This window comes from Sceloporus occidentalis, unplaced genomic scaffold (genome assembly GCF_023333645.1).
Source record: "Sceloporus occidentalis isolate IW3139 unplaced genomic scaffold, rSceOcc1.0.p SCAF_7, whole genome shotgun sequence".
NCBI classification, from domain to species: domain Eukaryota; kingdom Metazoa; phylum Chordata; class Lepidosauria; order Squamata; family Phrynosomatidae; genus Sceloporus; species Sceloporus occidentalis.
Window position 1 is genome coordinate 30337741 of NW_028316987.1, and position 27850 is coordinate 30365590.

The window sequence follows — 27850 nt, forward strand, 5'->3', positions numbered from 1 at the left end:
AAGAGAGTTCGAGAGTGGCATTCAATGTAGAGAGGGTGGTTGTATGGTTGGAAGGGTCAACTGAAATGTTTTTCTTGGGAAATTGGAAACAACCCCCCCCACCCACCCACCCAATTTTAGGTATTTTGGAAACTGATGCCAAATGTGGACAGTTTCAAAGATTTGTTTTTTGTTTTTTTTAAAAGTAAAATTTGAATAGGAATGCTTAAGAAATTAGGTTTGACTTCTCTGGATTTAGGGTCCCATACAGACAGGCCAAAATAAAGCTGCTTCGGATCACTTTGGAGGGATGCTGTTTAAATGATGCATGTGTACTAAGAGTCCGGAAGCCACACCAAAGCCAAGGTCCAGTCCTCAGGACTGGAGCGTGGCTTTGGGGCGGCTTCCGGACTCTTGGTACACATGCATCATTTAAACAGCATACTCCCAAAGTGACTAGAAGCAGCTTTATTTTGACCTGTCTGTATGGGGCCTAAGGAAGCAATATTAGGGCTCATTGTCTAATTTGGTTCAAGGAAAAGATCTAAGATACAAGGGTAAAGTACAGGCTATAAAATCGATCAGATAGAATAAAAGAAAAAAAGTTTTTAGAATGTTTACATTATGTGTAATGTACATTTAGTACCTCGGATACATAGAAAAAATAATTTTAAAGATGTTAGAGGTTTGTTGTAAATGGAAAATTGTTGAACTTTTAATTGTCATTAAAAATGAAGTGGAAAATGCAATATTTTGATTTGTGGAGAGTTAGGAGACACTGTTGATGTTATAATTGATGTTATAAGATATGGATTTTAAATGGAAAACTGTTTGTTGTTGTTGTTAACTGCCCTTGAGTCAATCTTGACCCATGGAGACCCTGTGGATGAGACATCTCCAAGACTCCATGTCATCCAATGCTTTGCTTATTTCCTGTAAATTCATACCCATGACCCCTTTAATAGAGTCCATCCATCTAGTATGTGGCCTTCCTCTCTTTCTACTTCCCTACACCTTTCCTACTATTATTGTCCCCTCTGCCATTAGTTGTGCCTCTCATGCTGTGATCAAAGCATGACAGCCTTAGTCTAGTCATCTTGGCTTCACCTGATTTGTTGTGGGAATTCTGGGAACTGTAGTTTTGTGAGACATTCAGCCTTCTCTATTAGAGAGCTCAGGTGCCACAATAAACTATAATTCTCAGAATTCCCTAGCACTGAGCCAGAGCAGTTAAAGTGGTCTCAAACTGGATTATTTCTGCAGTGTCTTTTGGGTCATGGTTTTGTTTAATGTAAATTGTGAGAGGAAAAGAAATAGAAATATTTGATAGTCATTACTAACATGGATTAAGATGGGATTTGGATTAGCAATAAATGTATCCCATAGAAAGGAGATGAGGAATTACTGCATGAGAGAGGTAATGATAAAACCAATAGTATCAATTTAATAAACCGCTGAAGAGAAGACCAGAAGTCACTTTTATCTTTCTTTTTCTTTTGAGTTTGTATCCATTTCTTTTTTATTCTTTTTGTTCTTCTCCCTCCTTTTTTATTTTTTGTCCTGTTTGTTTGGCTTTGATTTACATTATTGGCAAACTTAAATAAAATTTAAATAAAATTTATAAATATTTATAAAAAATTAAACCAATACACATAATGTAAACATTCTAAAAACAGGAAGCATTGCATACTTTAAAGAGCTATGCTAAGGAAATATAAAATCATGTATCTGTATGTACTAGATAAAGTCATAAGGCCCCAAAGATCCAAACTATTTTGGATTTTTCATTACCAGCACCTTGAATTCTGACAAGTGCATTTCATGTAGAATTAATGCTATATGGTATCTATAACCTGTTCCTGTCAGAAGTCTAGCACTTCATTTTACACATTCATAAGGACAGCATCACATAGAATGCATTTCAGTAATCTAACTGAAAGTTCACCAAGGCATACTATGGTCAGGCTATTTCTTTTCAGAAAAGGTCTGAACAAGCTGTGATGCATTGAACTCTTCTACTTCCACACTGAGTATGAAGTTGTGCTGGTTTCTTCAAATTAATTTGCCTTAAAAGTTTTGTACCAGAGAGTAAGCTAAGTGTTTTATCTAAAGAAGAGCAATCTTAGAGCTAAAGGGTAGGAGCACAGAATGTTAATCCTCTATAACACTAATTTCCATACATTTTTAAAATGAGATGTGCATGCTGATGCACCTAAAACTTTCAAACTTATATGCATATATGCTTGTGTTTTGTTTGCCATTTAAACTATATCTGTATAGTGTTGAAGAAAAGGAAATTTCTAACTCTGACGTATTTAAAGTGATAATTGATAGTAACAACAGAAATGAATGTATGCATACTTTGTATTTAGTGGGAGTGAAATAGTTGCTTTGCTCCAAACTCATCATCTTGAGTCTCATAAAAGAGCCTGCTTTGGAGAAAAGTGCTGTAAGGGATGCTGGGTGGAGGAGACTGGGTAATGCCAGAGGGTCAATGCAGGTCGCAATGGATGGGCAGACACTGGGGGTGGGTGGGCTAGGAGCAAAATGGCAGGGGTGGGGGAAGCCTTTCAAAGTTCTGGTATGGATGGGTGATGATATAACTCCCTATCCGAGAGCAGAAAAAATTAGTGAGAAAAGAGTAAACACATTAAATTTATTATTAATGTTCTTTAAAATCGAATTCTTTTACATCTAAATTGAACTGAGAACATCAAGACAATTACATTATTTTTAAAATAGTGTTTGAATTTATGTCACATTACTTCACTGAAAACTTCCACAGAATTAAGGTTAAAATCCAATCCATGATTTTAACCCCCACTGTCCCTGCTTTGAATTCTGGGTAAAGGAAACAGCTGCATCAATTTTTAAATCCCCCATCCACTCCACCCAAAATTCTTTTTTTGGCTCTTCCCTCCTCCCTTTCTTATAATTTCATCTTCTTACTCTTCCCTTCCCCTTCATCCTTTGATTCCCACATAGATCTCAGCTAACATAAGAGGGTTAAGAGCTCTAGAATTCATTTGCCTGGGAAAGATGAGGATAGACTAGAAAACTGGGCCAAAGCTAAGAAAATGAAATTCAACACAGAGAAATATAAGGTACTGGTACACTTAGGGTGGAAAAATGAAATGCACCAATATAGGATGGGGGACACCTGGCTGAATGAAACTATGAACTTTATCACACAGGGCTCCCAGGGACTGCTTTCAGAAGGGAACGGAATGAGTGGGGAATACATTTTCTCGCACACACAAGTCCCTCACTTGTTCCGTTCAGTTCCCTATCTGTTCCCCATCCATTCCAGAGGGGGCAATCACCCCCTCTGGGGACAGATTGGGAGTGGAAGAGAGGGGAACAGAACAAGTGAGGGACTTGGGTGTGCGGTAAAATGTGTCCCCCACTCATTCCGTTCCCTGCCAGGCTGCTTTTGGACCTTTCTCCATCTGTGCTGGAGCCCTGTGCGATAAACTTCTATGTGTGAATGGGATCTAGGAGTCCAAGTAGACCACAAGTTGAACATGAGTCAAGAGTGTGATGCAGCAGCTAAAAAGGCCAATGAGATTTTAGGCTGCATCAATAAAAGTATAGTGTCTAGATCAAGGGAAGTAATAGTGCCACTCTATTCTGTTTTGGTCAAGCCCCACCTGGAATACTGTGTCCAGTTCTGGGCATCACAATTCAAAAAGGATATTGAGAAACTGGAGGGCGACTAAAATGGTGAAGGGCCTGGAAATCATGCCCTATGAGGAACGCCTTAGGGAGCTGTGGATGTTTAGCCTGGAGAAGAGTAGGTTAAGAGGCGATATGATAGCCCTGATTAAATATTTGAAGGGATGTGATATTGAGGAGGGAGCAAGCTTGTTTTCTGCTGCTCCAGAGAACAGGACAAGGTACAATGGATGCAAGCTACAAGAATACAGAGTCCACCTCAACATTGGGAGGAACTTCCTGACAATAAGGGCTGTTCGACAGTGGAACAAAGTTCCTCGGAGTGTAGTGGAGTCTCCTTCCTTAGAGGTCTTTAAACAGAAGCTGGATGGCCATCTGTAGGGGATGCTTTGATTTAGGTTTCCTGCATGGCAGGAGGTTGGACTGGATGGCCCTTGTGGTCTCTTCCAACTCTACAACTCTATGATCTTCTAGGCAGTATTCAGTGTAGAATACAGAAGGCATATCTGGATGCAAAGATGACCAATTACTCTTCCAGTTTTCCCTGATTAATTCTTTCTTGATTTTTTTAAAACTTTGGAATAAACAAAGCTATAATGCTCCGGTCATTAACTGAAATAAACAGGGATCTTTTTGTACTTATATTCATAAAACAGCTGATGGTGAAATTAATAATGCATTTATGATTCTTAACTGGATCTATACTAGATTCATAAGGAATTAATGATTTCTTAACCCTCATTTGCACAGAGTGGACCGTATTTGCCATTATTATTGTAATCATTTCATGGGATACATTTTTTTCTTTATAGAATAACATCTATTCACATATTTACAATTTATATTTATATCCCTCTTTTCTCCAATATGGACAAAGGGACATGCATCTTCAATTAAATTCATCTCCAGTGAAATTCATAATTGTCTGTTTTATAGTTTTAAAAAATCAAGTTTGTGCTGATTCTACTTTTTTTCAGTATAATTTTGTAATGCAAAAAAATTGTATGTCCATGCAGAACAATTTCATGGAATATTCATCTCAATTTTTGTAGCATGACAACAAGAACAACACTGTGACTAAGAAAAATACAGTAAGAAACAGTAAGAAAAATCTGGGGCTGAGGTAAAATGTTTTTGTGCAAAATGTTGTACTTTGGGCATAACGTTTTTTTCTTGTGTAAAAAAAGCCTTTGTGAGATTTTCCCAAAGGAGTTCCAAAAAGTTTTTTAAAACTTTGAAAAACCAATACAAAGCCAAATAATTTTGCCCACTGGAAGAAATCTTTTAATTTTTTAAATTCTCATACAGTATGTGAAATAATGAAATTAGCTAAGACTTTTGTTGTTGTGTGCCTTCAAGTAATTTTCAACTTATGGCGACCCTAAGGCAAACCTATTATGGGGTTTTCTGCGGCTGTCTGAGACTGTGTGACTTGCCCAAGAGGTGAAACCCAGTGGGGTTCTATAGCTGAGTGGGAATCAAACCCTGGTTTCCAGAATCATAATCAGATCAGTACCCATGCTGGCTCTCAAGAAAATCCTTACTGTGTACTTAATGCTTGGCAAATGGCCTTTTGTTGAGAGAGAAAATAGAATAATGGCACACAGTCTGACCTGAGCTCTTTGAAGTAAGGGTTGGACAAAAGTAGGATAAAATTAAGAGGGAAGGGAACTTAAGGAAATATAGACATATGTTTGACTCAAATAACTGTGAACATGGCTTCAGCCATGTTCAAGGCCTGGGAGAAATGAAGGATATATTTCATATTATCTATTCTTTAATACAAGATCTCTGCAAAACAGGGGTGGTTTGTGGCCTGAGCAAGGGGTGCCTCATCCTAAACTTTGAGGGTAAGGTTCTTTGTCCTTGCTTGGACACAGGATCCCTATGTTGAACAGGTTTCATGATGAAAGTGCTCCAGAAGTGGTGAGATGGTATAAATTGGGCTGGCTGTACAAAGGGTTTAGGAGGAGAATCATAGAATCATAGAATAATAGAGTTGGAAGAGACCTCCAGGGCCATCGAGTGCAACCCCCTGCCATGCAGGAAATCCAAATCAAAGCATCCCCGACAGATGGCCATCCAGCCTCTGTTTAAAGACCTCCAAGGAGGGAGATTCCGCTACACTCCGAGGGAGTGTGTTCCACTGTCAGACAGCCCTTACTGTCAGGAAATTCTTCCTAATTTTGAGGTGGAATCTCTTTTGCTGTAGCTTGCATCCATTGTTCTGGGTAAAGAAATATTTTATGGATGCTCTCTGTGTCCATAGCTTCCTCCCGACAATCAGAAGTAACTCATGCTTAGTCCCACATGTATAACAATGGCTGTTCTACATTAACACTGTGTCTATTTTGATTTTTTTTTAAAAAAAATAGATTTAGAGCTAGGCATAACACAGCATTTCTTTTCAATATCTAAATTTATGTATCTCACTGTAACTATCTTATGCTAAACCAATCCCAAGGGGCAATAACAACAACCAAGAGAGCACGAAAGAGAAAAATGAATATCTATGCTGATTAAATTATAACAAAATTGATCTTGTTTTCCTAGAGGTAAAGCAAAGGAAGTAACTCTGCTTGAAACAAAGGAGATAGCAATTTTTGTATCTTCTCTCTGCACTGGAAAACGAGTGAGCTGTCAAATTATACCAGCCTGCAACAGACTCTTGATGAAGCATTCATGCGTTACTTACACTGCATGAAGTGTATAGGTCTTGTTGTAGTGTTACATATTAATAATGATGATGTTAAAAAATCAGCTACAAGGAGATACTGTATTCATGAGCCATTCTCATGAACACCAAACATCTGGGGAAAAAAATCACTTTCTCTGGCTGTTAATCTTTTAAGGGAAAATTTACAACCAGCTGTATGGCATCATAATGTCTATTTAATGTGATGTGGGCTTAACATACAGAGATTGCCTAGCAAACTATGACATGCTGCTCAACCGTCTTTAGGGATAGCTAGCCAGAGCTGAAGAGCTGTGGCATGAACAAGTTGTCAAAGCAAAGGGGAGTAGTATTTGAATTCAGATAGAATCATCCTGACTTATGCTACACTTTTGCACTGGTGGGAACTGGGAAGCTTCGGTTTCTCCTTCCCCAAATCCCTCCGGAAGCAAGTGCTGACTAACCAATCAGGGTATTTTAACCCTGAATGCCCTCTTGGAGAAATCGAGTTTAAAATGAAGGCGCCTGGCTGTCAATCAAATTTAGTTCCGCGATCGTCATAGGTGACATTTCTAGCACTCATTGGCCCATAGGAAGTGTGCTTCCCCCCTCCATTTTTTTTAGAACCAGGCGCCAGTATGCGCACATTTTGTCAAATTTAAAAACCTCTTGTGTATGTGTGTGTGTTGTGGGTATTTGGGTCAATGCAGGTTATGATCGTCCCTTGGCCCTGTTTTCAACCCCAAAATGCAAGCTAATGCCATCTCTGCATCCTGTATCCTCCCTCCTTGCCAACCCAGAATGCCTCATACACATGTAATAATAATAATAATAATAAATTCCTCACCTCAGAATGCCAGAAAAGGATGTGATGCCATGCATTCTTTGCTTTCCCTAGGCTACCCCTGAATTCCTTAGAGACAGTAGCAAAAGCATTCTGTGTATCAATTTGCCAAATTGGAAAAAGAAACGTTGTAAGATTTGCAATGTAGCATTCATTTCCTTTGCTAGAAGCGAGGAAATGAAAGGAAAAGTGAACAAGCAGCTAGCCACATTCTATCTAATATATATCTACCTGGAGCAAAAACCATGTGCATAGACTGCCAAAAAACAATTTAAAAAAATTTAAAAAGGGAAAGCTCCCTGGTGTGAGAGGGAGGCTTGCTCTGTCCCTCTGACCTGCCCTGAATCGACCCTTCCTGCTTATGTTCTATCTATATATCTATTGCAAAAACAATGTGCATAGACTGCCAAAAATAATTTTAAAAAATTTTAAAAAAGGGAAAGCTCCCTGGTGGAGAGAGCGGAGGCTTGCTCTGTCCCTCTGACCTGCTCTGAATTGACCCTTTGTCCTGCTTATGTTCTATCTATATATCTATTGCAAAAAAATGCACATAGACTGCCAAAAATTATTTCAAAAAAGGGAAAGTTCCTTGGTGGAGAGCGGAGGCTTGCTCTGTCCCTCTGACCTGCCCTGAATTGACCCTTCCTCCTGCCTCTTCCTTCGCCTCCATCCTGCTCCGTTATAGAACGCCCTCCATGGCCCCCCATCTTCCCCCCGGCTCCTTCATCCTCCTCCTCTGTCACTTTCTACAGTTCCCCCCTCTGCCCTCCCTTTGACTGTCCTCTGCAGCCCCCGTCAGTCATCCCGATTCCCCCTTTTTGCCTCCTGTCACCCTTTGCCTCCTGTCACCCATTCCCCTTTTTGCATCCTTCCTCCAACTCTTTTCTCCTCCTCCTCCTCCTCCTCCTCCTCCTCCTCCTCCTTTGCCCTGATGAAGGGAGGGAATGCCCTGCCCACTGCCCTCCCTTTGACCTAAATCCCTCCCCTGAACTGGCACTGATCATGATTGGGGGAAAGTTCATATTCGTGGAACCCGGGTTTTTCCAAAAGAGATGGCTTTTGCCCCGATTGCAAATGACCCACGCTAAGGGGCATTTGCCATGAAATGCCTGTGCAAGCCTCTGATTCACATGTGGGAAATTCGGGGTGAATATGAACTTCACGTGTAAGAATCGATTTCTGATCCGGGGTAAAGTGTAGTCTGAATGGCCCCTTTGTAAACCTTAGAGCCAAGAACTATCAAGTTAATTTGTAAGCTGCTCTGGGAGCCTTCTTGGCTGAAAGGTGAGGTATAAATGCTTTAAATAAGATAAGAAAAGAAAAGAGATAAGATAGATGTGCTAAGGGATAAAAAGGAGGAAGGAAAAAAGGAAGGAAGAAAGGAAGGAACGGGGAGGAGAAAAAGAAATAAAAAACATGCACCTTGAAGACTAGCTGGTTTTTATTTTTGCATGAGCTGTCATGGATAGAAGCCCACTTCTTTTGATGCAGTAGAGAGTGATAATAAATTCTCAGTCATAAAGCATATTTATACAATTGTGGGAGTGGGGTGGAATGAAATAGAATCTAGAAAGATGCAAATTATGACCCTTGCTCTAAATTTTTAAAAGGCTGGGGTGATGCGAGACAGGTCTTTCAGATCTTTATACAGTGGGCCCTTGTTATCCACTGTGGTTTGGCTCCAGGACACCCCTACATAACAAAATCCATGGATGCTCAAGTTCCATTAAATACAATGGCATAGTAAAATGGTGTCCTTTATATAAAATGGAAAATCAAGATTTGCTATTTAGAATTTAATTTTTGTGTGTGTGTGTATGGAATATTTTCAAGCCATAGCTGCTTGAATCTGTGGATAAGGAGGCCCGACTGTAGTAGTCAGTTAGTCCTGATGTGTGAAAACAATGAATCAGCTGATCAAACCATAGTTTCCCAGGGTTCAAAATGCTCCCTGAGAAGATCCTTTTTGTTATATGTGCAGTAGGGAGGACTCTTGTATTAGGAGTATGTAGTGTGCATATGTAGCATCAAGCCAAGGGAGGAATTCAAGTACAGAAAAGATGAGCAAAGGGTGAGATATATTAAGACTAGAAAATAAGAAATAAGACAGCACAGATCCAGAGAGGGAATACTCAGCTGCAGAAATAAGAGGGCAGGCATGACGATACCGAGCAAGAGAGAACAGGAAAGATGGATAGGAAAGGAAACCATGCCCTATGAGGAGTGACTTAGGGAGTTGGATATGTTTAGCCTAGAGAAGAGAAGGTTAACAGGTGATATTATAGCCCTGTTTAAATATTTGAAGGAGTGTCATATTGAGAATGGAGCAAGCTTGTTCTCCACTGCTCCAGAGACTAGGACCTGAATTAATGATGCAAACTACAGGAAAACAGATTCCAGCTCAAGATTAGGAAGAACTTTCTGACCGTAAAAGCTGTTCAACAGTGGAACACTCTCCCTTGGAGCGTGGTGGAGTCTCCTCCTTTGGAGGTTTTTAAACTGGATGGCCATCTTTCGGGGGTGATTTGATTGTGAGTTCTGACATGGGATGGGGTTGGACTGGATGTAGATTAGAAGAGTGAAATGATGAGAAGATCCAAGTCCATTGCATCTGTTGCTTTCAAAAACACAACAGGAGGGCCAAAAGTACCCAGAATACACATTATTCAACTGGGGAGTCACTGAAAGCTCAGCATATATAAAAGTCAGAATATGGTGCTGAATTGGGAGCGTCACCTCTTTTTTTCTGGGAAGTACCTTCCAGGGCAGAGAGCAGACCAGATGGGGTAGATGGGAGGTGTGTGTGTGTGTGTTTCCGGATACCTGCATATTTGTAGGTGCCAGCACTGAGGAGCAGCTGTAATGGGAGCTGCCTCAAAAAAGAGCAGGCTTTCATTGGTCTGTTACAGACAGCCAAAATAAAGCTGCTTCGAGTCACAGTGGAGGTATGGTGTTTCAATGATGCATGCGTCCTAAGAGTCTAGAAGCCACACCAAAGCCACGCTCCAGTCCTTAGGGCTGGACCATGGCTTTGGCGCAACTTCTGGACTCTTAGGACGCATGCATCATTGAAACACCATACCTCCATTGTGACTCGAAGCAGCTTTATTTTGGCTGTCTGTAACAGGCCTTAGAGCTTCAGTAGAGCAACTTCAGGAAGCATGGTGAGGGGCATTTCTGTTTTGAAGCACAGGTTCCCATGTTTCATCTCTTATCCTTGCATTTTCTGAGGGAATCAAGGCTGCCAAGCTTCAGAGAAATTGGTGAAGGGCACAAGCGGTCTTTCCATCAGGAAGGTATCTGAATAAGGATGGACAATTGTTCTAAAAATGACAGGAGATGTCCTTAACTTAAAGAGACTAAGAAGCACAGGTGAAGTAGTTATATGGAAAAGGAGATCTAACGGGTAACTATGTAAAGTATTTTATTCCAGAGTAGATTTGTACACTGTAAAATGGTTTGCATTAATGATTTTCCAAATTACAGTCTATTTTCTGAGTTTAGACACTAATGCCCCAAAATATTGGTATCTATAAAAACAGAAAAATGTGTTGCTTGTTTCCTTTTCCTGAAGCTGAAATATGGTGAAAGAAATTGTCTTTCCCACTGACAGTCTGCAAGGCTTAACAGCTTTCACTCAGACTATGAAGAAATTTCCTGTGTGATAGGAAAACACTTTTTTGATAAACTGTCTTTAAAGCAGTTTATAATTCCTCTCAATTACACCAAGTTATTTCAGGAGGTGTGACATGGTAATGGAGTTGCAGATATATACAAAACATCAGTTGAAATGATCACAAAGTAACATACTTACCACACTAGAAAACTCCAATTTCTTCCTCCTGGCCATATCGGTGATATTATTAGTATTGTAGATTATGCTTTCCATGCAGCCTTTGAAATTTTTTCTGCTGTTTGAACTTGGCTTCCCAGAGGAAGGCATGCCCCCAAATGTTATCTTTGAAAAGAAAAATGAAACATTTTATAATACAGTGAGTTACAACTCTTCCCCACTCCTCCCCTCACTCCGATATTTTATTAGCAAGCTTCTTTTATACAGTTAACCACAGGTAACTTTTAAATGGCTCAGACATCTTTTCCTTATCTGTTGTTATCTTTTTCTTCACTGTAGTGAAAATGAAACAGGATAAATCAACGAGAGGCATTTGAACATGTGCTTTGCTCTTGTAATGGTGCAAGGGCGCAAGTGAATGAATGGTCTCCAAACGTCTGTTTTTGTTTTTATTTATTTCAATGGAAAGGGTTGTTTTGAACGTAGAAAGAGCTAAGCAGATGAAAAGCTGCACCACTTCACTGAGATGACGTACTGATTTGAAGCTACATGATGCTGTCATTCAACTGGCACTAACAAGGTCTGGTTCTGTAACATGCTTGGTTGAGAGATCATCAGTAAGGCAATCTGGATGTTATATTCTGAGGCACTTTTATAAGGTTGCAAGCAGACAATGGCTTGGTTCCTAATTTTCCTTCTGCGAATGGAAGAAAATGTAAAGAGCAGAACTAACACCTCCGTCTTGCTGCTGCTATCCCTTTCTACTTCTCTCCCCAAATCTGCTCCTGATGATCAGAGGACTTTTAAACAACATGGAATCTGGTGTGATGGACTGCAGATGGAATATTCACACAAAATTACTTCATTAATGTTAAAATGTTAAGAGAGATTGATAACATTAATTTGTAATGTTAATAACTAATAAAATTGTTAATTTTTTTAAAGAAATATCTATCATTACAAAAAACAGCCCCCCTCCCCCCAAAAAGGCCATCCCTTCAATTCCCCTAGAAGCAAGGAATTAAATAATGTTAAACTCTAGATTACTCAAAAGCATGCTTTTAATAATTAAAATACAAAATTATAATTCATTGTTGAATTATTTTAATTATTTATGTGAATAAATAAGGGGCAAGAATTTTATACTTTTTAATAAATAAGGGACAAGAAATTTTATATACTTTAATCAAAGGGAAATGTGCACAAATATATGAAAAAAACCCCTACACAAAAATGCACCTGGTTTGAAAAACAAACAGAGTTGTGTGCACATTTAAATGAAGGAGGGAAAGAGGGCTAAACCCAACCTACAACCCAACCTTACCCAACCTGCAAAAAATGAGGATGTTGATTAAATAGGATACGACACACATCCTAACTAAAAATATTGTCACACCATCTTCATTCTGAAATAGGACTTTTTAAATTCCACCAGTTTATTCTACATATTGTATAAAATTATTCTAACCTCTACATTTCTATTATCAGTGAGTGATATGGACTCCTGTTTTATTATTTTTTACATTTATATCCCACTTTCCCTCCATTGAGCTCAAGATGCCATAGATGGCTCTGCTCCTTATCACCTCATCCTTATAACAAGCTTGTGAAGAAGGAAAGACTGAATGAGTAACTGGCCCAAGGTCATGTGGTGATTTGAATGAACCGGCCAGGAGTGCTTGCTATCAGCTTTGGTTGATATGCCAGCTGTGACCCTACCTTGACCAGGGGCACCTAGAAGCCGTGGTACATGTGCTAGTAACCTCTCGTCTTGATTTCTGCAACACGCTCTACATGGAGCTACCCTTGTGCCAAGTTTGGAAGCTTCAATTAATTCAAAACATGGCAACCAGACTGGTCGCTGGAAAATCCAGATTTGACCATATAACACCGGTCTTAAAAAGACTCTACTGGTTGCCAATTGGCTTTTGAGCACAGTATAAGGTGTTGGTTATCACCTTTAAAGCCCTACATGGCTTGGGCCCAGGTTAGTTGCAGGAGCACCTCTACCTATATAGTCCACCCTGCACTCTCAGATCCTCTGGGAAGAATCTACTCCACGTGCTGAAGACTAGACTAGCTGACACTTCCCAGAGGATTTTCTTTTATGCTGCTCCGAAATTGTCGAATAACCTGCTGGAAGAGATCCATTTTATCACCACCTTAGATGCCTTTAAGAAGGCTGTCAAGACAGATCTCTTACCACGGGCCATCCCAGACTAACCCCTAAGGAAGAACTTTAGCCCCACCACCTTTAATTGGCCTTCTCCATTTGCCCATTTTAGATTAAGTCACTGATATTATTATTATTATTATTATTATTTCTGGCTTAGCCTCATTCACTGTGAATGAACAATGAGCTCATGTTGTCCACTCTTCCTTCTTGGTCAATGGGAAAGCTAATCAGGGCAGGATATCTTAGCATATCATTTGAACTTCTGGTCCTAGTTTTGCTCTTTCCAAGCAAATCAGAAACATGAGCCAGCAACAGCCTACAGTTTGTTGTTGCTTAAAAACTGTTTGGGAGCAACAAACAAGGATCTCTAATTTGGATGTTAAACTAACCAAAGTTTTCCAACTCATTTTGCTTACTTGCAGAAAGGGAGGAAGGGAGCAGGAGTGACCAGACTGCATGCAACCCAATCCTGCTCATGAACAAATCAGTCAGTTTTGCTTTCATTAACTTTTTTTTTAAAATATACTTTCTGTCAAAATTATTAAAAATTCAGAAAAATTGGGCAAGTTCCTATTAAAATGGAATGGAATGGACTACCTTTACTTTTATCTTTTCCTCTGAAATGTAGCTAGCAGCAATTGTAGTCAGCTTTAATGAATGCATGTTCAAACCCAATATTCCAAAATCTGGACCTTTTAACTGGAAATACCAAGGACTAAGAGCCCCTTTGTATGTAAAATAGATGCTTTAGTACTGAACTCTCCCTGAGTGTTACATGTGATCTGATGTCTAAAAAGCCCTATGCCAAAATAAATGTCACAAGCCATTTAGCTACCATCATTTCTGTTATAACACGAGAGCAGGGCTAGGCTAGACAGATTTAGCTAGGTGCTAACTGGAAATGACTTGAAGGCACACCACCACCACCACCACAACAACAAAGTGCCTACAAATGATGGGTTTTAAATTACATATTGTTGATACAAACCAGGTGGGCATTTTCAAAATATTTCAATGAACATTTAAATATGACTACTGATCAATTGGAATTGCATACCTCATAGTCCAGGTCCAAGTAATCAAATTCCCCATTGATCCGGAAATGCTGTAGGTGTCTATCAAGTGTGAGGTTGATGTTCCTCCCATGACGCTCTATTACTACAGAATGCCAGTGATGGTCATCCAAGAGGCTACCTGTAGTCACAGATGTGTGCCCATAAATTGAGCCATATTGGTTGCTACCTAGGTTGAAGAGGAAGAGAAGAAAATACTGGATTCTTCTGATGGAGTATTGTATAAAAAGTCATGTCATACTACCATCCCACAAGTAAGCTGCTGATACGCAGTTATACAAGAATGGCCAACAGCTACTATATAATGGATTGGATTCAGACAAAGTTAGTCATGCTTTGACTCTTCTGAGAACAAAGAGACTTAGAACAACAAAGAATACTTTGACATTATAATTGTTAGTAAGTCTATTATGGTATAAACTTTTGCGGACAAAGAGTGCAATCCTAACTCCATGATGTGCTTTTCTAAAGCAGGTTAGGATTAGGCTCTTTTGGAGGCAACACTCTTCTGGGGGTTGTTTTAAGTAAGTTCCAACTCTGCTTGGCTTGGAGAGGTTTGGGTTTCAGCATAGATGCAGCTAGCTCCTCTGGGCTTTGGAAATCCTGGCATATTAGGATTGTACTCAAAGTCCATCGTATGCATGATGTATTTACTCTAGTTTCCAAACAAATCTATACTATAATTTAAAGTGTTTGCCTGTTTCTTCTGCAATACAAATCCACATGCTTGATCAGAATAAGATTTGGTGTGTTACCTAACTAGACAAAGTAAGGATTTTGATACAGAATGCACATTTATGAATTTATTTGACCAGACTTGATATTTAGATTTTCAGTCACATCCTAAACATTTCAAGGCCTGCTCAAAGTATTTTTAAAAACCAAGATATCTTGCTATAAATAGCCTCCTTTATAACTCTTTGGGACTTCCTAAAAAGATATCTTCAGTCCACAAGGATCTCTCCAGCAGGGATGGTGGTAGTGCTGGAGAAGATAATGTGGGTGATAACACATACAATGCAAACTGAGAAATGTGCTAAAAGTCTGTCATTCCATTTAAAGCCATGATTAAGATAATTTAAACTACTGTTTGTCATTCATTGCTTTCTTATCTAGTCTTTAAAATCCTTCATTCAGAAATGGCTACCCTGAGATCAGTGACAGAATATCCTGGGAGGATGAAATATTCTCCTTACTGGGAACATAAAAAGGATTTCATTATGAAGTGCCCTGGAACTAAAGTGAGTAGCATCTGCTGTATGGTTAACCTGTTGCCCATAGCCATAATGGACAGAACAAATTTCATAAATGCATGTACATAGCCAGCTGTTATCCTGAGGGTCATTCATAAAATAGCAGATCTTTTTCCTTGATTGTGTTAACTATCAACTTTTAATTTAGTGCATATGTATTGCATCCTACTGTCGCATCTTCCCAAACATGCTGGCCTTAGGAAAGGAGAATTCTGTGATGTTAAATATCAGGGCAAAATTAGGTAGAGCCAGCCAATTAACAGTTCATGAAATACTGTGAAAGAGGCCCTATGCAGAAAAATATATATAACATGCAGAAAAGAATATAACCTTCAGGGTTTTCAGAATGAAATGGGTTATCTAGACCACTTCAATCTGGTTTCAGGCCTGGCTATGGAACAGAAACAGTCTTGGGCCCATTACAGACCGCCCAAAAGGGGTGGTCTTGGGCCGCTGCCGGTTGCAGCGTGGAGGAGCCGCAGCAGCCAAACAGCACGACTCCTCCGCGTTGCAAAAAAAGAATGCAGAAATCGCACTCCTTCCGGCAACCCGGAAGAGCCGCCGCAAGTGCCAAAGCGCGCACTCACGATGGCTCTTCCGGGTTTAGACGTCCGGACGCTGCGCGTCCGTTACGTCAAGATGGCCACGCCCGTCTGTATAGGGCACCACTATCTTGCCGTACGGAATACGCACGAGGGGCAAGGCGCGTCTGGAAGTGCCACCCCTCGCGCGTATTCCTGGAGCAACAACGGCGCCGCTTAGGCCCGTTTGTAAGGTGCCTTGGTCACCTTGGTGGATAATGTACGCACGGAACTGGACAGGGGAAGTGTATTCCTGTTGGTTCCTCTCAGTCATTTTTGATACCATGGACCATGCTATCCTTCTGGGCCTTCTAGGATAGGACCTTGGGGTGGCTCCGTTCCTTCCTGAAGGGGTGAACCCAGAAAGTGATGCTAGGACACTCCTGCTCGACACCCCCCCCCCCGGGCATTGACCTGTGAGGTCCCTCAGGGTTCTGTTTTGTCCCTTATGGTATTCAATATGGAGTTTTGGGGTGTGGTACCATAAATATGTGGATGACACCCAACTCTATTACTCCTTCCCACTCCATTCCAAGGAGGCTGTCCTGGTCCAGTGTCTGTCATCAGTAATGGACTGGATGAAGGCAAACAAATTGAAACATAATCCAGACAAGACAGAGGTGCTCCTGGTCAGATGGAAGGCAGATTAGGGAACAGAGCTTCAGCCTATGTTAGATGGTGTTACACTCCCACTGAAGATGCAGGTTCACAGTTTGGGAACACTCCTGGATTCAGCTTTGAACTGAGATTCAGGTTTTTGCAGCTACTAGGAGTGCTTTTGCACATCTAAAGCTTGTGTGCCAGCTGTGTCGGATATGGCCTTGGTGGTACATGCTTTGGTTACATCCCATTTGGACTACAGTAACATATTGTACTTGGGGTTGCTTTTGAAGAGTGTTTGTAAACTTCAGTTGGTTTAAAGAGCTGCAGCCAGGCTGTTAAACGGGGCAGATTACAGAAACCACACAACACCCCTGTGGAAACAGCTGGGGGTTGTCATGGACTTTCCAGGAAACTCCACAGAAAACAAGGGATAAAGGCTATCCACTAAATCCATGTCTGGTCTGGCAGGATCAGGCCTGATCCTGGCCCTGGGGTTTTGGTTTGTGTTAAGGCTGGAGGGAACACAGGCCTTTTGGACAGTACAGAAAATATATATGAACTTTCTAGCAGTCATTTCCAGGCTTCTTCAAAAATGCATTCAGGAGTGACTCCCTCCCCCCCCAAACTAGGCTTCACATCTTACAGCACTTCTTATGACTTCCATTTTAGTGGCTAAACTTGTGTATCTTTGTGTTTAAAAACATGCTAGGGGGCTTATGAATCCTCATACAAGTTTCTTAGAATGGCCCAAAATAAGTACATTCTGGTCTGACATATCATCATCTCCAAAATAACAAAACAAAGGGTGAATTTTTGCCCAGGACTACTACTTTTCTCACTCTTTCTTGCAGAAACAAAATACTGAAATACAAAACTTTGATCACCTTCCTAATAGTAATAGCCAGATTGGAAACTGCTAAGAACTGGGAAACAGGTTAACTTTTAATAGAAAATTGATGGAGGAAAACCTGGGACACAGGGCTGATGGAGAAACTCACAGGCAATGTAAGAAAGTAAAAAAGACAAATTGGAAAAACATCATTTACTGAAAAATGGTTCCTTTTCAGAGTACATCAATGATAATTCATGAGAATCAACCTCCACCACAGCATCAAGTGTTCTGGAAAGATATTCTACATGAAGACTCAATTGTGCCAGGATCTGATTATCATTAGAACCTCATTAATACTGTAGGCCTTTTTAACTCAGTACTCTGCTTTTACATTATCATATCCATATCAGTATTATTATATTATTTTGCTATTAATAACTGTTAGACGATCATTTCTGTTTTTATATGTTGGCATTTTATACTATGCCTGAATTGTAATAAAATAAAACAATTGGGGGGGGGAGCATGCTAGAGGGTGCTATTGAGGCAGGCTAGCCTACTTTCCCTTTTCTCCCTATTCTGCTGTTCACTCATGCTCGATAGACGTTTCTGGAGGTCACTACTGTTTACCTTGCCAATTGTAAATAGGCACATACAGCTATAGTAGAGTCAATTAGAGCAGACTCCCATTCTTTCTTAGCTCAAGCTTTACTGCATTGTTTACTACAGACATGCTTTTGTAGTCCAACACTGAACATTTGTGTTTCTCAAGCTTCCTTGTGCTGCCTTTGCAATTCTGGTGCTGCTAAGTCACTTCCTTCAAGACAGAGGAAAAAGAAGGGAAAAAAGGAGTGTCTGGGCAGGCATAGAAAGACTTTGTAAAAAGAAGCTTCTTTTTCAAATGCTTTGTTAACGGAGGTATGCCTATAGTGAGAAGTGGTGATTAGGCACTGGATTAAATAAAAAAGGGCTCTTGCTCAATGGATACAGCACATATGTGATAGACAGAAATGTCCTACATTCAATATGTGACACCTCCAGGAAAAGCTGGGAAAGGTCCCTGATTGTGACATTGGAGAACCAGTGCAGAGAACATGATTTAGACAGACCTGTCTGACTTGGTGCAACTGTCAGAACTATATGACTTTATATATCCCTGGTGAAATAATATTATTTTCTTGAATGTAAAATTTTCAACTGTATAACAAGTAGACATTGTTCTACAGAAATGGATCAAATGAATTCTAAAAAAAGCAGCTTATAAGAACAGGCAAAAATTACATACCCAGATTAGATGAAAGGTCCATCAAATCCAGCATTTGGTTTCTAACACTAATTAGCAAAATGTACTAAGAAACTGACAACAAGAACATTCTGGTTTGTTCCCAGCATCTAGCATTTGAATTTATACTGAGTTCATTAATAGTTCAACTGTTTGCAGTTATACTATTAACAGACAACATCTAGTCATTAAATCTAGTAACTGATTTCACTTGCAAAAGAAGCAGCAGCAGTAAAGGACATCTTGGCCATGTTGCTCAGTAACCTTCCACATTTTTCTTGTTGTGACTGCAGTTTGATCAAAACTCCATGTTAAAGGATTCTTGGTATCTATTTTTCCCCCCAGTAGACCTTTCCTAACCCCAGTTCTGACCTTAAAGTATATATTCTCACCTCACTAAGCACATATGTAAGAGATGTCATTTATCATACTGATAAATGGTTGACTGAGCTGAGAAAAGTATGGGAAAGGGAATGGAAATGATTAGAATTTCAATGGCATTTGTCAGAAACAATTTGTGCTGAACAGAGCTATGCTATCCTCATTTGCATGATGATCTTCAGACCAAGAATGGAAAGAAAATCACACCTATTAGTGGTGGTCTTAATAAGCATGTAAGAACTCTGCTGCATCAGATCAAAGAGCTATGGGAGCTGAAAAGCAGGATATGAAGGTAATAGCTTTTCCTCTGGATATAATGCTCTGGGTATTATGTTATGGGTGGGATGTTATACTGTTTCAATTGTACTGTTTTTAAGCACTTTTATCTTTTTAAACTGCATTTTGTCTTTTTAATGAGTATTGTGTTTTATACTGCAACAGTTTAATTCTGTTTTAATGTTCACTTTTGTATGTTTTCAATTGTATTCTTTTAAATTGTAAGCTACTTTCAGTTCTAACTTTGGGGGGAAAGTGGGATAACAGCAGCAGCAACAGCAACAACAAATAATTTCAGTAATTTTCTTCTGTCCTGCAAGAATATTAAGATTTTTTTCTGCAGTTTTGGAGCACTCTGTGTACTTTGGATTTCAATGAGCACCCTTCATTTGTGCAAGCATATATATGGTTTTTCCATATAGAAAATGTGCTTTCCAGCAGACCATATCTAACTTGCATAAAATGCACTAAATCCTGTGCGAAAGTATTGGTTATTGCACAGAAAGTACATAAAGGAAAACCTTTAAATAATTTATTTTTTTAATAAATGAATTAAAGTGTGAAAAATCTTGTGACTGATCTGATTTTTCTTAAATGCTGAGACACTCTTCTTTTTCATCAAAGTTGCAAATATTAACAAGTTTTTTTCACATTCTTCACATATTGCTTTAATTAGTAGCTATATATTAGCCTTATCCTTTTAATCTTCCTTTAAACCCATCTTTAAGATAGCTGTCATTGGCCCGAAACAGATGGGCCAACAAGTGCAACTTCCAGCCACTTCGGGGACATGGCATGCAGATTACACATGCCCCCGATGTAGTTGGAAGCTGCTGTGAGGCCATCTCAGGCATCCCAAAGCCAATCAGAAAAGGACTGGTGAAATACCACTCCTTCCCAGCTGCCGTTTGGGACCACACGGTGGCCAGTCTCTGTGGTCCTGGAATGATAGGAGGACAATTGAGGCTGGAGTGGCCCAGGGCCACTCCAAGCCACCTGTCTGTTTTGCCCCATCATTGAATTTTGGTGGAAGTAATTTGATAATGTAAACAAATGCATCCTGTAATGTATTTGGAATTTCTCATCATTCAACTTTCATCTCATCATTCATCTTCATCCCATCGTTCCTATTATGGATGTATTATAGGGGAGGAGTGGTTTGCTTCTGACCCTTTTTCTTCATATTCGTATATACCTCTATCATTCCCCACTCCATCATTCACTTTTTTGTAAGCTGAAAAGCCCACAGCATTGAATTGCTCTATCTCTAGATCCTTTTGGCCGCCCTCTTCTATACTTTATTTTTTCCAGGTGCAGTGACCAGTGACCAGAATTGCATAAAATATTCCTTCTATGATTTATACTATATATTTCAAGCTGAGGCACTCCACCTCCATTCAGTCCAACTGATAACCATTTCTTCTATCCCCTGCATTCCTATTGGAGTCAGGGTCTGGAAAAGTAAACATTTTATTCTAACATTTTCAATTATCAGTGTAATGAATATCAGAATCTTCACTAAAAGTATATATTATACTTTTAGTATATATACTTTAACATATACTATATATACTTTTAGTATATATTATTCTTTTAGTGAAGATTTTGACATTCATTACACTGATAATTAACAACACATTAGTAAAATGTAATTTTTAATTTTGAAATTATTAAAAATAGCCAAAATGAGCACCCATCCAAAATTATTTTACATAAATAATAAATTAAGATATTGTGAATTATTTATCACAATGGAATCCATTGATGTCATTTAACAATCTGAATAACTTTTAAAATCAGACACAATTTTTCAACTAACAAAGTAATTATGTAAAAAAATATTCTGAAGCTCTGATTTGAATGCTGAATCCATAGTTGTCTTCATGATCTGCATGAAAAATAACCCAGTCTCACATAGAGTGGTGGAGTGGACAGCTAACCTTCCCTTCCTTGTAGCTGAAATAATCTGATAAAGAGATGCTCCATGAAGATGAGTGTTGGTATGACCACTGGATTCATGTGACCCATTCACCTTTTTATTAAAGGGGAAAAAAAAGAGGCATTGATCTTATCTTCATACTGAATGCTTGTAGAGGCCTCCATATTGAATTCCCAAAGCTCAAGTAGTTTAAGGGAATGACATTCATCATTCATCTCCCACATGTGAAGGAGCCCTTGTGTCTTAGCACATTCAGACACAGTTCAACTATGGTTCAAAGTGGAAATGTAAATGTTCTGAACATTGGTTTCCCACATTAATTGGGAAATTACTGTTACTTACCTGTTAAGCATATTAAAGGGGCATTTGAAGATATTAGCATGTTTAAAGGTTATTTGCCCAAAAGGCAAGTTTAAGGTTATAAATGGAACAAGAAAGAAAGCATCTGTAGGTACAGAAGAAGAAGGGTAAAACTAGTATGCTCAAACTTCTGCAACATAGATTCCAATAACATACAGACAGAGAAATTCCAGAGGTGCAAGTGGGGTTCAGGAAAAGAGAGGCACTCCGGACCACATTGGCAATATATGATGCCTAATGGAGTGCACTAAGGGATTCCAGGAAAAAAATCAGCATGTGCTTCATAGACTATAGCAAAGTCTTTGACTCCATAGATATGAAAAGTCTATTTTAAAAAGTTTATTAAAAGTCTATTAAAAACATGGGAGTGCCATTTCATTTGATACTCTTGATGAGAAATCTGTATTTAGGATAAGAAGATGTCTCATCCACAGGATCACCATCAGTCAAAATTGGCTTGAGGGCAGGTAAGAACAACAACAACAAATCATTAGTAACTGTGCTTCTTATTAAATGCTAAACCTATATCTATAAAACAGGGCTCAGTTATTATTACTTTTTTATTATGAGGAGATGAGAAGCAAAACCATGCACTCCACCACCTTACCTCATTATGCTGATTTAAAATTATTTAACCCAAGTTGCTCAATTCTTGCATTGCAGCTGGGCTGAGGATCAGTCCAAAACAATATCCTCCTTGCTCTATTTAGTATAAAATGTTAAGTAGCTTAGCTGCATTTTATACCTAAATGGGTAAATAAGTGTCATAAAGATATATGTTTGGTTATTCCATCGCTGCCCCAGCCCTTTGGAACACGCTGCCCACAGAGCTCCGCTCAGCCACCTCCCTGGCCCAATTTAGAAGGGATCTAAAAACCTTCTTATTCCAAGCTGCATTCCCCGAGTGAAGCTCCAGTTGGCCTGCCTCCCTCTTCTGTTAACATGATGGATGGCTGATGGGTTTTTAATTTGTTTTTAATATGTGTATTTTGCCTGTTTATTTGTATATGCTTTGTATTTTATTGTATTGATTTTATATGCTGTTCACCGCCCTGATCATTGGAAGGGCGGTATATAAATAAAATTTTTATTTATTATTATTATTATTTATAACTTACTACACAACTTACAACTTCAAATTCTATGCTGGAGTGAGAGTTTGTTGCAAGCATCTCACTTCAGAAAGTAGCATCATGCTGGCTTTTATGTTATAAATACTGTCTGCTGTGCTTTCTTGAATAACTAGCAGAATTATCATTTTGATTATAGTTTCAAAAAAATGTTCAGTAATAGGGATTAGTTTCTAGAAATTAATGGTTGTCAAAGGAAGAACCATGGCCAAGTATAGAGAATAAAGCTCCATTCAGGCTTTGAAACTATTTAGAGCTTGCTGGTAGATCTTCACTGACCTATTTCACTACCACACATTTGTGACAGAAAGTTTTAAGCAAGAAATAATCTTTGGTGTATAGCTCCCATTGTGGTTCTGTAGCACAGCACATCCCATGTTGGATATTGTGGGACTGAAACCCCAAGGATTCCTCAATATTGGCTAGGCTGGCTAGGGTTTATGGCAATTGTACACTTCAGAAGAATCTTGTGATTTCTCATATCTATTCCACATAGTAGCCATGCTGGCTAGAAGACTGTGGAAATTGGTCCAAAGAATTAGGTTTTCCAAACCTTGGCTTGAAATTGTGTGGAGAATATACACATTAAAACAGTTTCCTCATTTCAGACCATCTTGCACTAATGGGTAGAAGACAGCAAGATCAGCTGACCTGAACATGACAGACAGGGCAAAGCAAACAAGGGAGCTTATCGCAGAGCCCCTTGGGATGCTCTCAGTGCAAAATGAAAGGGGGCAGGATGGGAACAGAATGGAGGCTATCACTGATTTTAATCGCACACCTGAATGTTCCCATTCCATTCCAGATCTGTCCCAAAGGAGGTGATCTTAAGGAACTGTTCAGAAGTGTTCCTGAAAATTGCCTCCTCTGGGTACGGATCGGGAATGGAATAGGAACTTCCAGCACCAGCATTCCAGCATGCAATAAAATGGGTGATAGCCCCCATTCTGTTCCCATCCTACCCCCTTTCGTTCCACATCAGGAGCGTCCCAAGGGGCTGTGCGATAAGCTCCAAGCACAGCCATTAACTGGCTTCATCAGTTAATAAAGGCACAGCACTTCAATAGGCCTTTAGAGTCAGAGAAAAGGCCTAGTTATATTCAAAAGTGTCATAGTCAGAAATATGCATTTTTTCCCTTCGTGCCAGAGTTTTGAGTACCATGAGGTTAAAAGATTGCTGGAATATAGTTGATCCCATTATAAGACAAAAGTTCTAGAAACCAATCTATATTCATTTTAACTGTATAAGAGGTTGCTCGTTGCACATCAAAACTGTTTTTCAGCTCTTTTTTTTCTGAAGACAGCTTAAGAATAGAAAATATGGCTGAATATATCAATCTAATGTAGGGTGAATAGGCTGGTGGTTTTTTGTTTTTGTTTTTAAATCAAACCATACCTAAATTTAAATTGAGGACCAGTTTAGCCTTTTTCAGTTCCAGGGTGATGTAGTCTCCTTGTTGGCCTTCTCCATGGAAGATTACACCTTCACTTTCAGAGGTTTTAAATTTCAGAGCGATGACATCTTTCAGCGTTTTCAGTGTTTTCTTCTTGTGTCCAAATCTGTATGGTAAAACACCCTGGCCATCAAAATTGATAACATCAGCCCCTAAAGAGAAAAAAATAAACAAAATGGTTGCCGGAATAGTTATGCATTGTTGGGACTATCTTATACAAAAGTACATATATTTGGAGCATGCAATAAATTGAATCTGCATTGTGAAAACACTTTCCCCTGGTTATAATTTATTAAAGAGTGCAAAATGGAACCCTGTCTCAATATATTATTTTATGTGTATGGCTTTTCCTCTGAAAACTGATGAGATAGGAGATTATTGCATGAGATTATCCCACCTCACTTTTGCTGCAATTGTGTTAATAAAAAAAATCCAAAAACATACTGGGGTTGGAACTTTTAATACTGCACTTCTCTTCAATAGTGCAATGGGGCTTTTTGTGCCATAGAAGATCCCTGCAGGCTCTCTTCTTCATTTCTCCTTAACCCTGTTCCCCTGTCCTGCCCACTTCTCCCCCCTTCCTCCTGCCAAAGGAGGAATGATTGCCTCCTCATGAGTAAATCATAATTCCTTATTTGGCAGGTTTGGGGGGAGCACAGAGAAGCCTCTTTTGAGAAAAGAGCCAATACTTCCTTTCCTTCTCAGCACCAGAAGTAGAATGCCTATGGATGTTTGGGGACAGAGAAGGGGAAGAGAAGAGAGTAACACTCACTCACACAATGTGGGTTCATCAGTTACCCTGGGAAGGGCCTATCACGCATGCTTCAACAATGGGTAAACAGTGAAATTCACAGCTATTTGTGGGAGTTTGCTACTTGCTATTGCTATTTTCCTGTTCATTAAAAGTAGCAGCAGAGGCACAGATTAGCTACACGATAGCTACTGGCCAGCCACAAAGTCATGCAGTACGATCCTGACATTACAATTAAAATCCTGCTTCTATTCCAGTATTTAAGAACAGTGTGATAATTTCCTCAGATACAAGACAAACTCTATACTGCATCCTCAAAACTATGTAATCACCTCAACATCAACCTAAAATCCTTCCTGTGGCCAAATCATATTACAAATCAAATCAAGTTTTATTGCTTTTGACCAAGGGTCATTGCACAGAACAAAACAACAATACATATAACAATATAATAATATAACAGTATAACAATACATGTAAATTATATCTACAATGTGGGTACCTTATATCTGGTACAGGATTTCTAAAACAACAATTGTCATTATGCCCATTAAAAATTTTGTCAAATATAGTCATCACCTTTACAATTTATGGCTATCCCTGTTATATACTTATTTCTGATTTTTTTAGCTGCTAAGGCAAACAAAGCTACTTTCCAGGTAACATATTTATTCAGGTCCAGTAGAAGGTGAAAGGTCATATCCTGTGGGTTCTGACTGGGGCTGGTTTCTATTATAGGTGTAATGAACCTTTCTTTTGGTTCTTGGTAGAGAGGACAAAATAACATGTAATGAACAAGGTCCTCTACCTCTTGACAACCATATACACAAGTACCTTCTTTTGCTGGAATACCTCTATATCTTCTGTCTCTGTATGCTGTATCCATCATATTTAATCTTAATTCGGTAAAAGCTTTCCGTAAATTTGCAAATGTTAAACTAACAAAATAGTCTGGAAAAATACAGAACGTCTTGAGTTTATAGTATAGGGGGCACATGAGGACAGATAAGCAGTATGGAAATCTTTTTGTATCGATGTTTCACTTATTATGTTCTTAATAAACTTTATCTGTACTTCCAATTGGAGTTCATTAATTTCAGCTAATGAAATTCCATATTTGATAATCAATTGTGCAGCCTGATGTACCCAGTTCTTGTTGGGCATGCTGTTATTCAGTTCCAGCAAACATTTTTTTGGAAGTCTATTATTATCTATCCTCTGAACTTTAAGCCAGTAGCATAAAATTCTCTTATCTATAAGGCTTTCTATACTAAGCATGTTGGTTTCCAATCTAAGCATGGCAGTTGGTGTGTCTCTAGGGAGGCCCAACAATGACCTCAAGAAGTAATTCTGAGGGGGTTCCAGGTTTATGTTTGGATTACCTGTGGTACCACAAACCTCTGCCCCATATAGAAACTGTGCCATTGTTTTGGCTTTATATACTATTAAGGCAGGGTTTACTAAACTTCCCCCTCTAGTTGCCGCAAACTTTAATGCAGCTTTTGTCTATCTGTAAGATTGTATTTTTAAATTTAATAGTTGTTCCTTCCAAGATGTTGTTTCTGAATATTAGTATATTCAGAAACAACATCTTGGAAGGAACAACTATTAAATTTAAAAATACAATCTTACAGATAGACAAAAGCTGCATTAAAGTTTGCGGCAACTAGAGGCCTAAATATCTAAATGATTTTACTTGACGTATAATGTTTCCATCTAAGTGCCAAACATGTTTTTTGGGGCATCTTCCAAAGACCATAACCTGAGTTTTGTCGTAATTAATTGTCAGTTTGTTGTTTTTAGAATATGTGGAGAGTTTTGCAAGAAGTCTCCTTAGACCTACCTCCGTTCTAGATATCAAAACAATGTCATCCGCATACGTTAACAAATAAATTTTAGTATCAAGAATTGTGACAGAGGCATATTGCAAACCCTCCAGATCTTTTACTTCATTAATAAAAAAGTTAAACAAGAAAGGAGCTAAAATGCAACCTTGTTTAACTCCTACAGATGCATCAATCTTTGAAGTAAGATGTCCTGCCAGGTCCACTTTAACCTGTAACGATGTATTGGTATACAATGACTTTATAAGAAATAATAAACGGTGGTCAATATTTGTTTTCTCTAGTTTCTGCCACAACAAAAATTTAGAATTCGAATCAAACACAGATTTCAAATCAACAAAGGCAACATACAATTTTTGTTTCAGGTTATGAACATATTTGCACATGAGGAAGTTCAACACAAAACACAGATCAATTGTTGACTTCCCCTTTTGGAAACTGGCTTGTACTTCTGCCAGTAGATTATTACTATCTGCCCAGTCTTCAATTTTTTCCAATAGGTACCTAGCATATAATTTAGAAGCAATATCCAAAAGACTAATGGGCCTGTAATTGTCTGGGTCTTTCCTGTTGCCTTTTTTATATATTGGGGCAATAATACTGATTCCTGTTCACAAATTATCAGAGACTGGCCCTATGAATTCCCTAAAATGCACAATGTAAGTCACAGATGAAAGCTGCAAATAGAAGCAAACTGTGTTCTGCACCTCATGAAACCAAATAGTGATGGGTCAACATATAAATATCTCTCCTGTCTTTAAGTATGTATGTGCCTTCAAGTCCTGGTAATGTCGTGAATTTCATAGGGGTTTCTTAGGAAAAGAGCACTCAAAGGTGGTTTTTGCCAATATGGGAGGAGGCATTCCTTCAAGTAGACTGGACTCAGGCCATGTAGGGCTTTATAGGTGATAACCAACACCTTGTACTGTGTCTGGAAGCTACTATGCAGC

The 27850-nt window shown here is 39.0% G+C and overlaps 1 protein-coding gene across 2 annotated transcripts in view; it reads right to left on the reverse strand.

Annotated features, from left to right (window-relative positions):
• Positions 1–27850, reverse strand: part of LOC149309469 (contactin-associated protein-like 2) — a 1389887-nt gene that overhangs the window by 653283 nt on the left and 708754 nt on the right. For both annotated transcript variants that reach the window (XM_089532517.1, XM_089532516.1), the window contains exons 5-7: positions 24248–24457; positions 14199–14383; positions 10987–11130 (exon numbers count right to left, since the gene is read on the reverse strand). In XM_089532517.1, coding sequence (XP_089388643.1) covers positions 10987–11130; positions 14199–14383; positions 24248–24457 — 539 coding nt within the window. The remainder of the gene's footprint in view (positions 1–10986; positions 11131–14198; positions 14384–24247; positions 24458–27850) is intronic.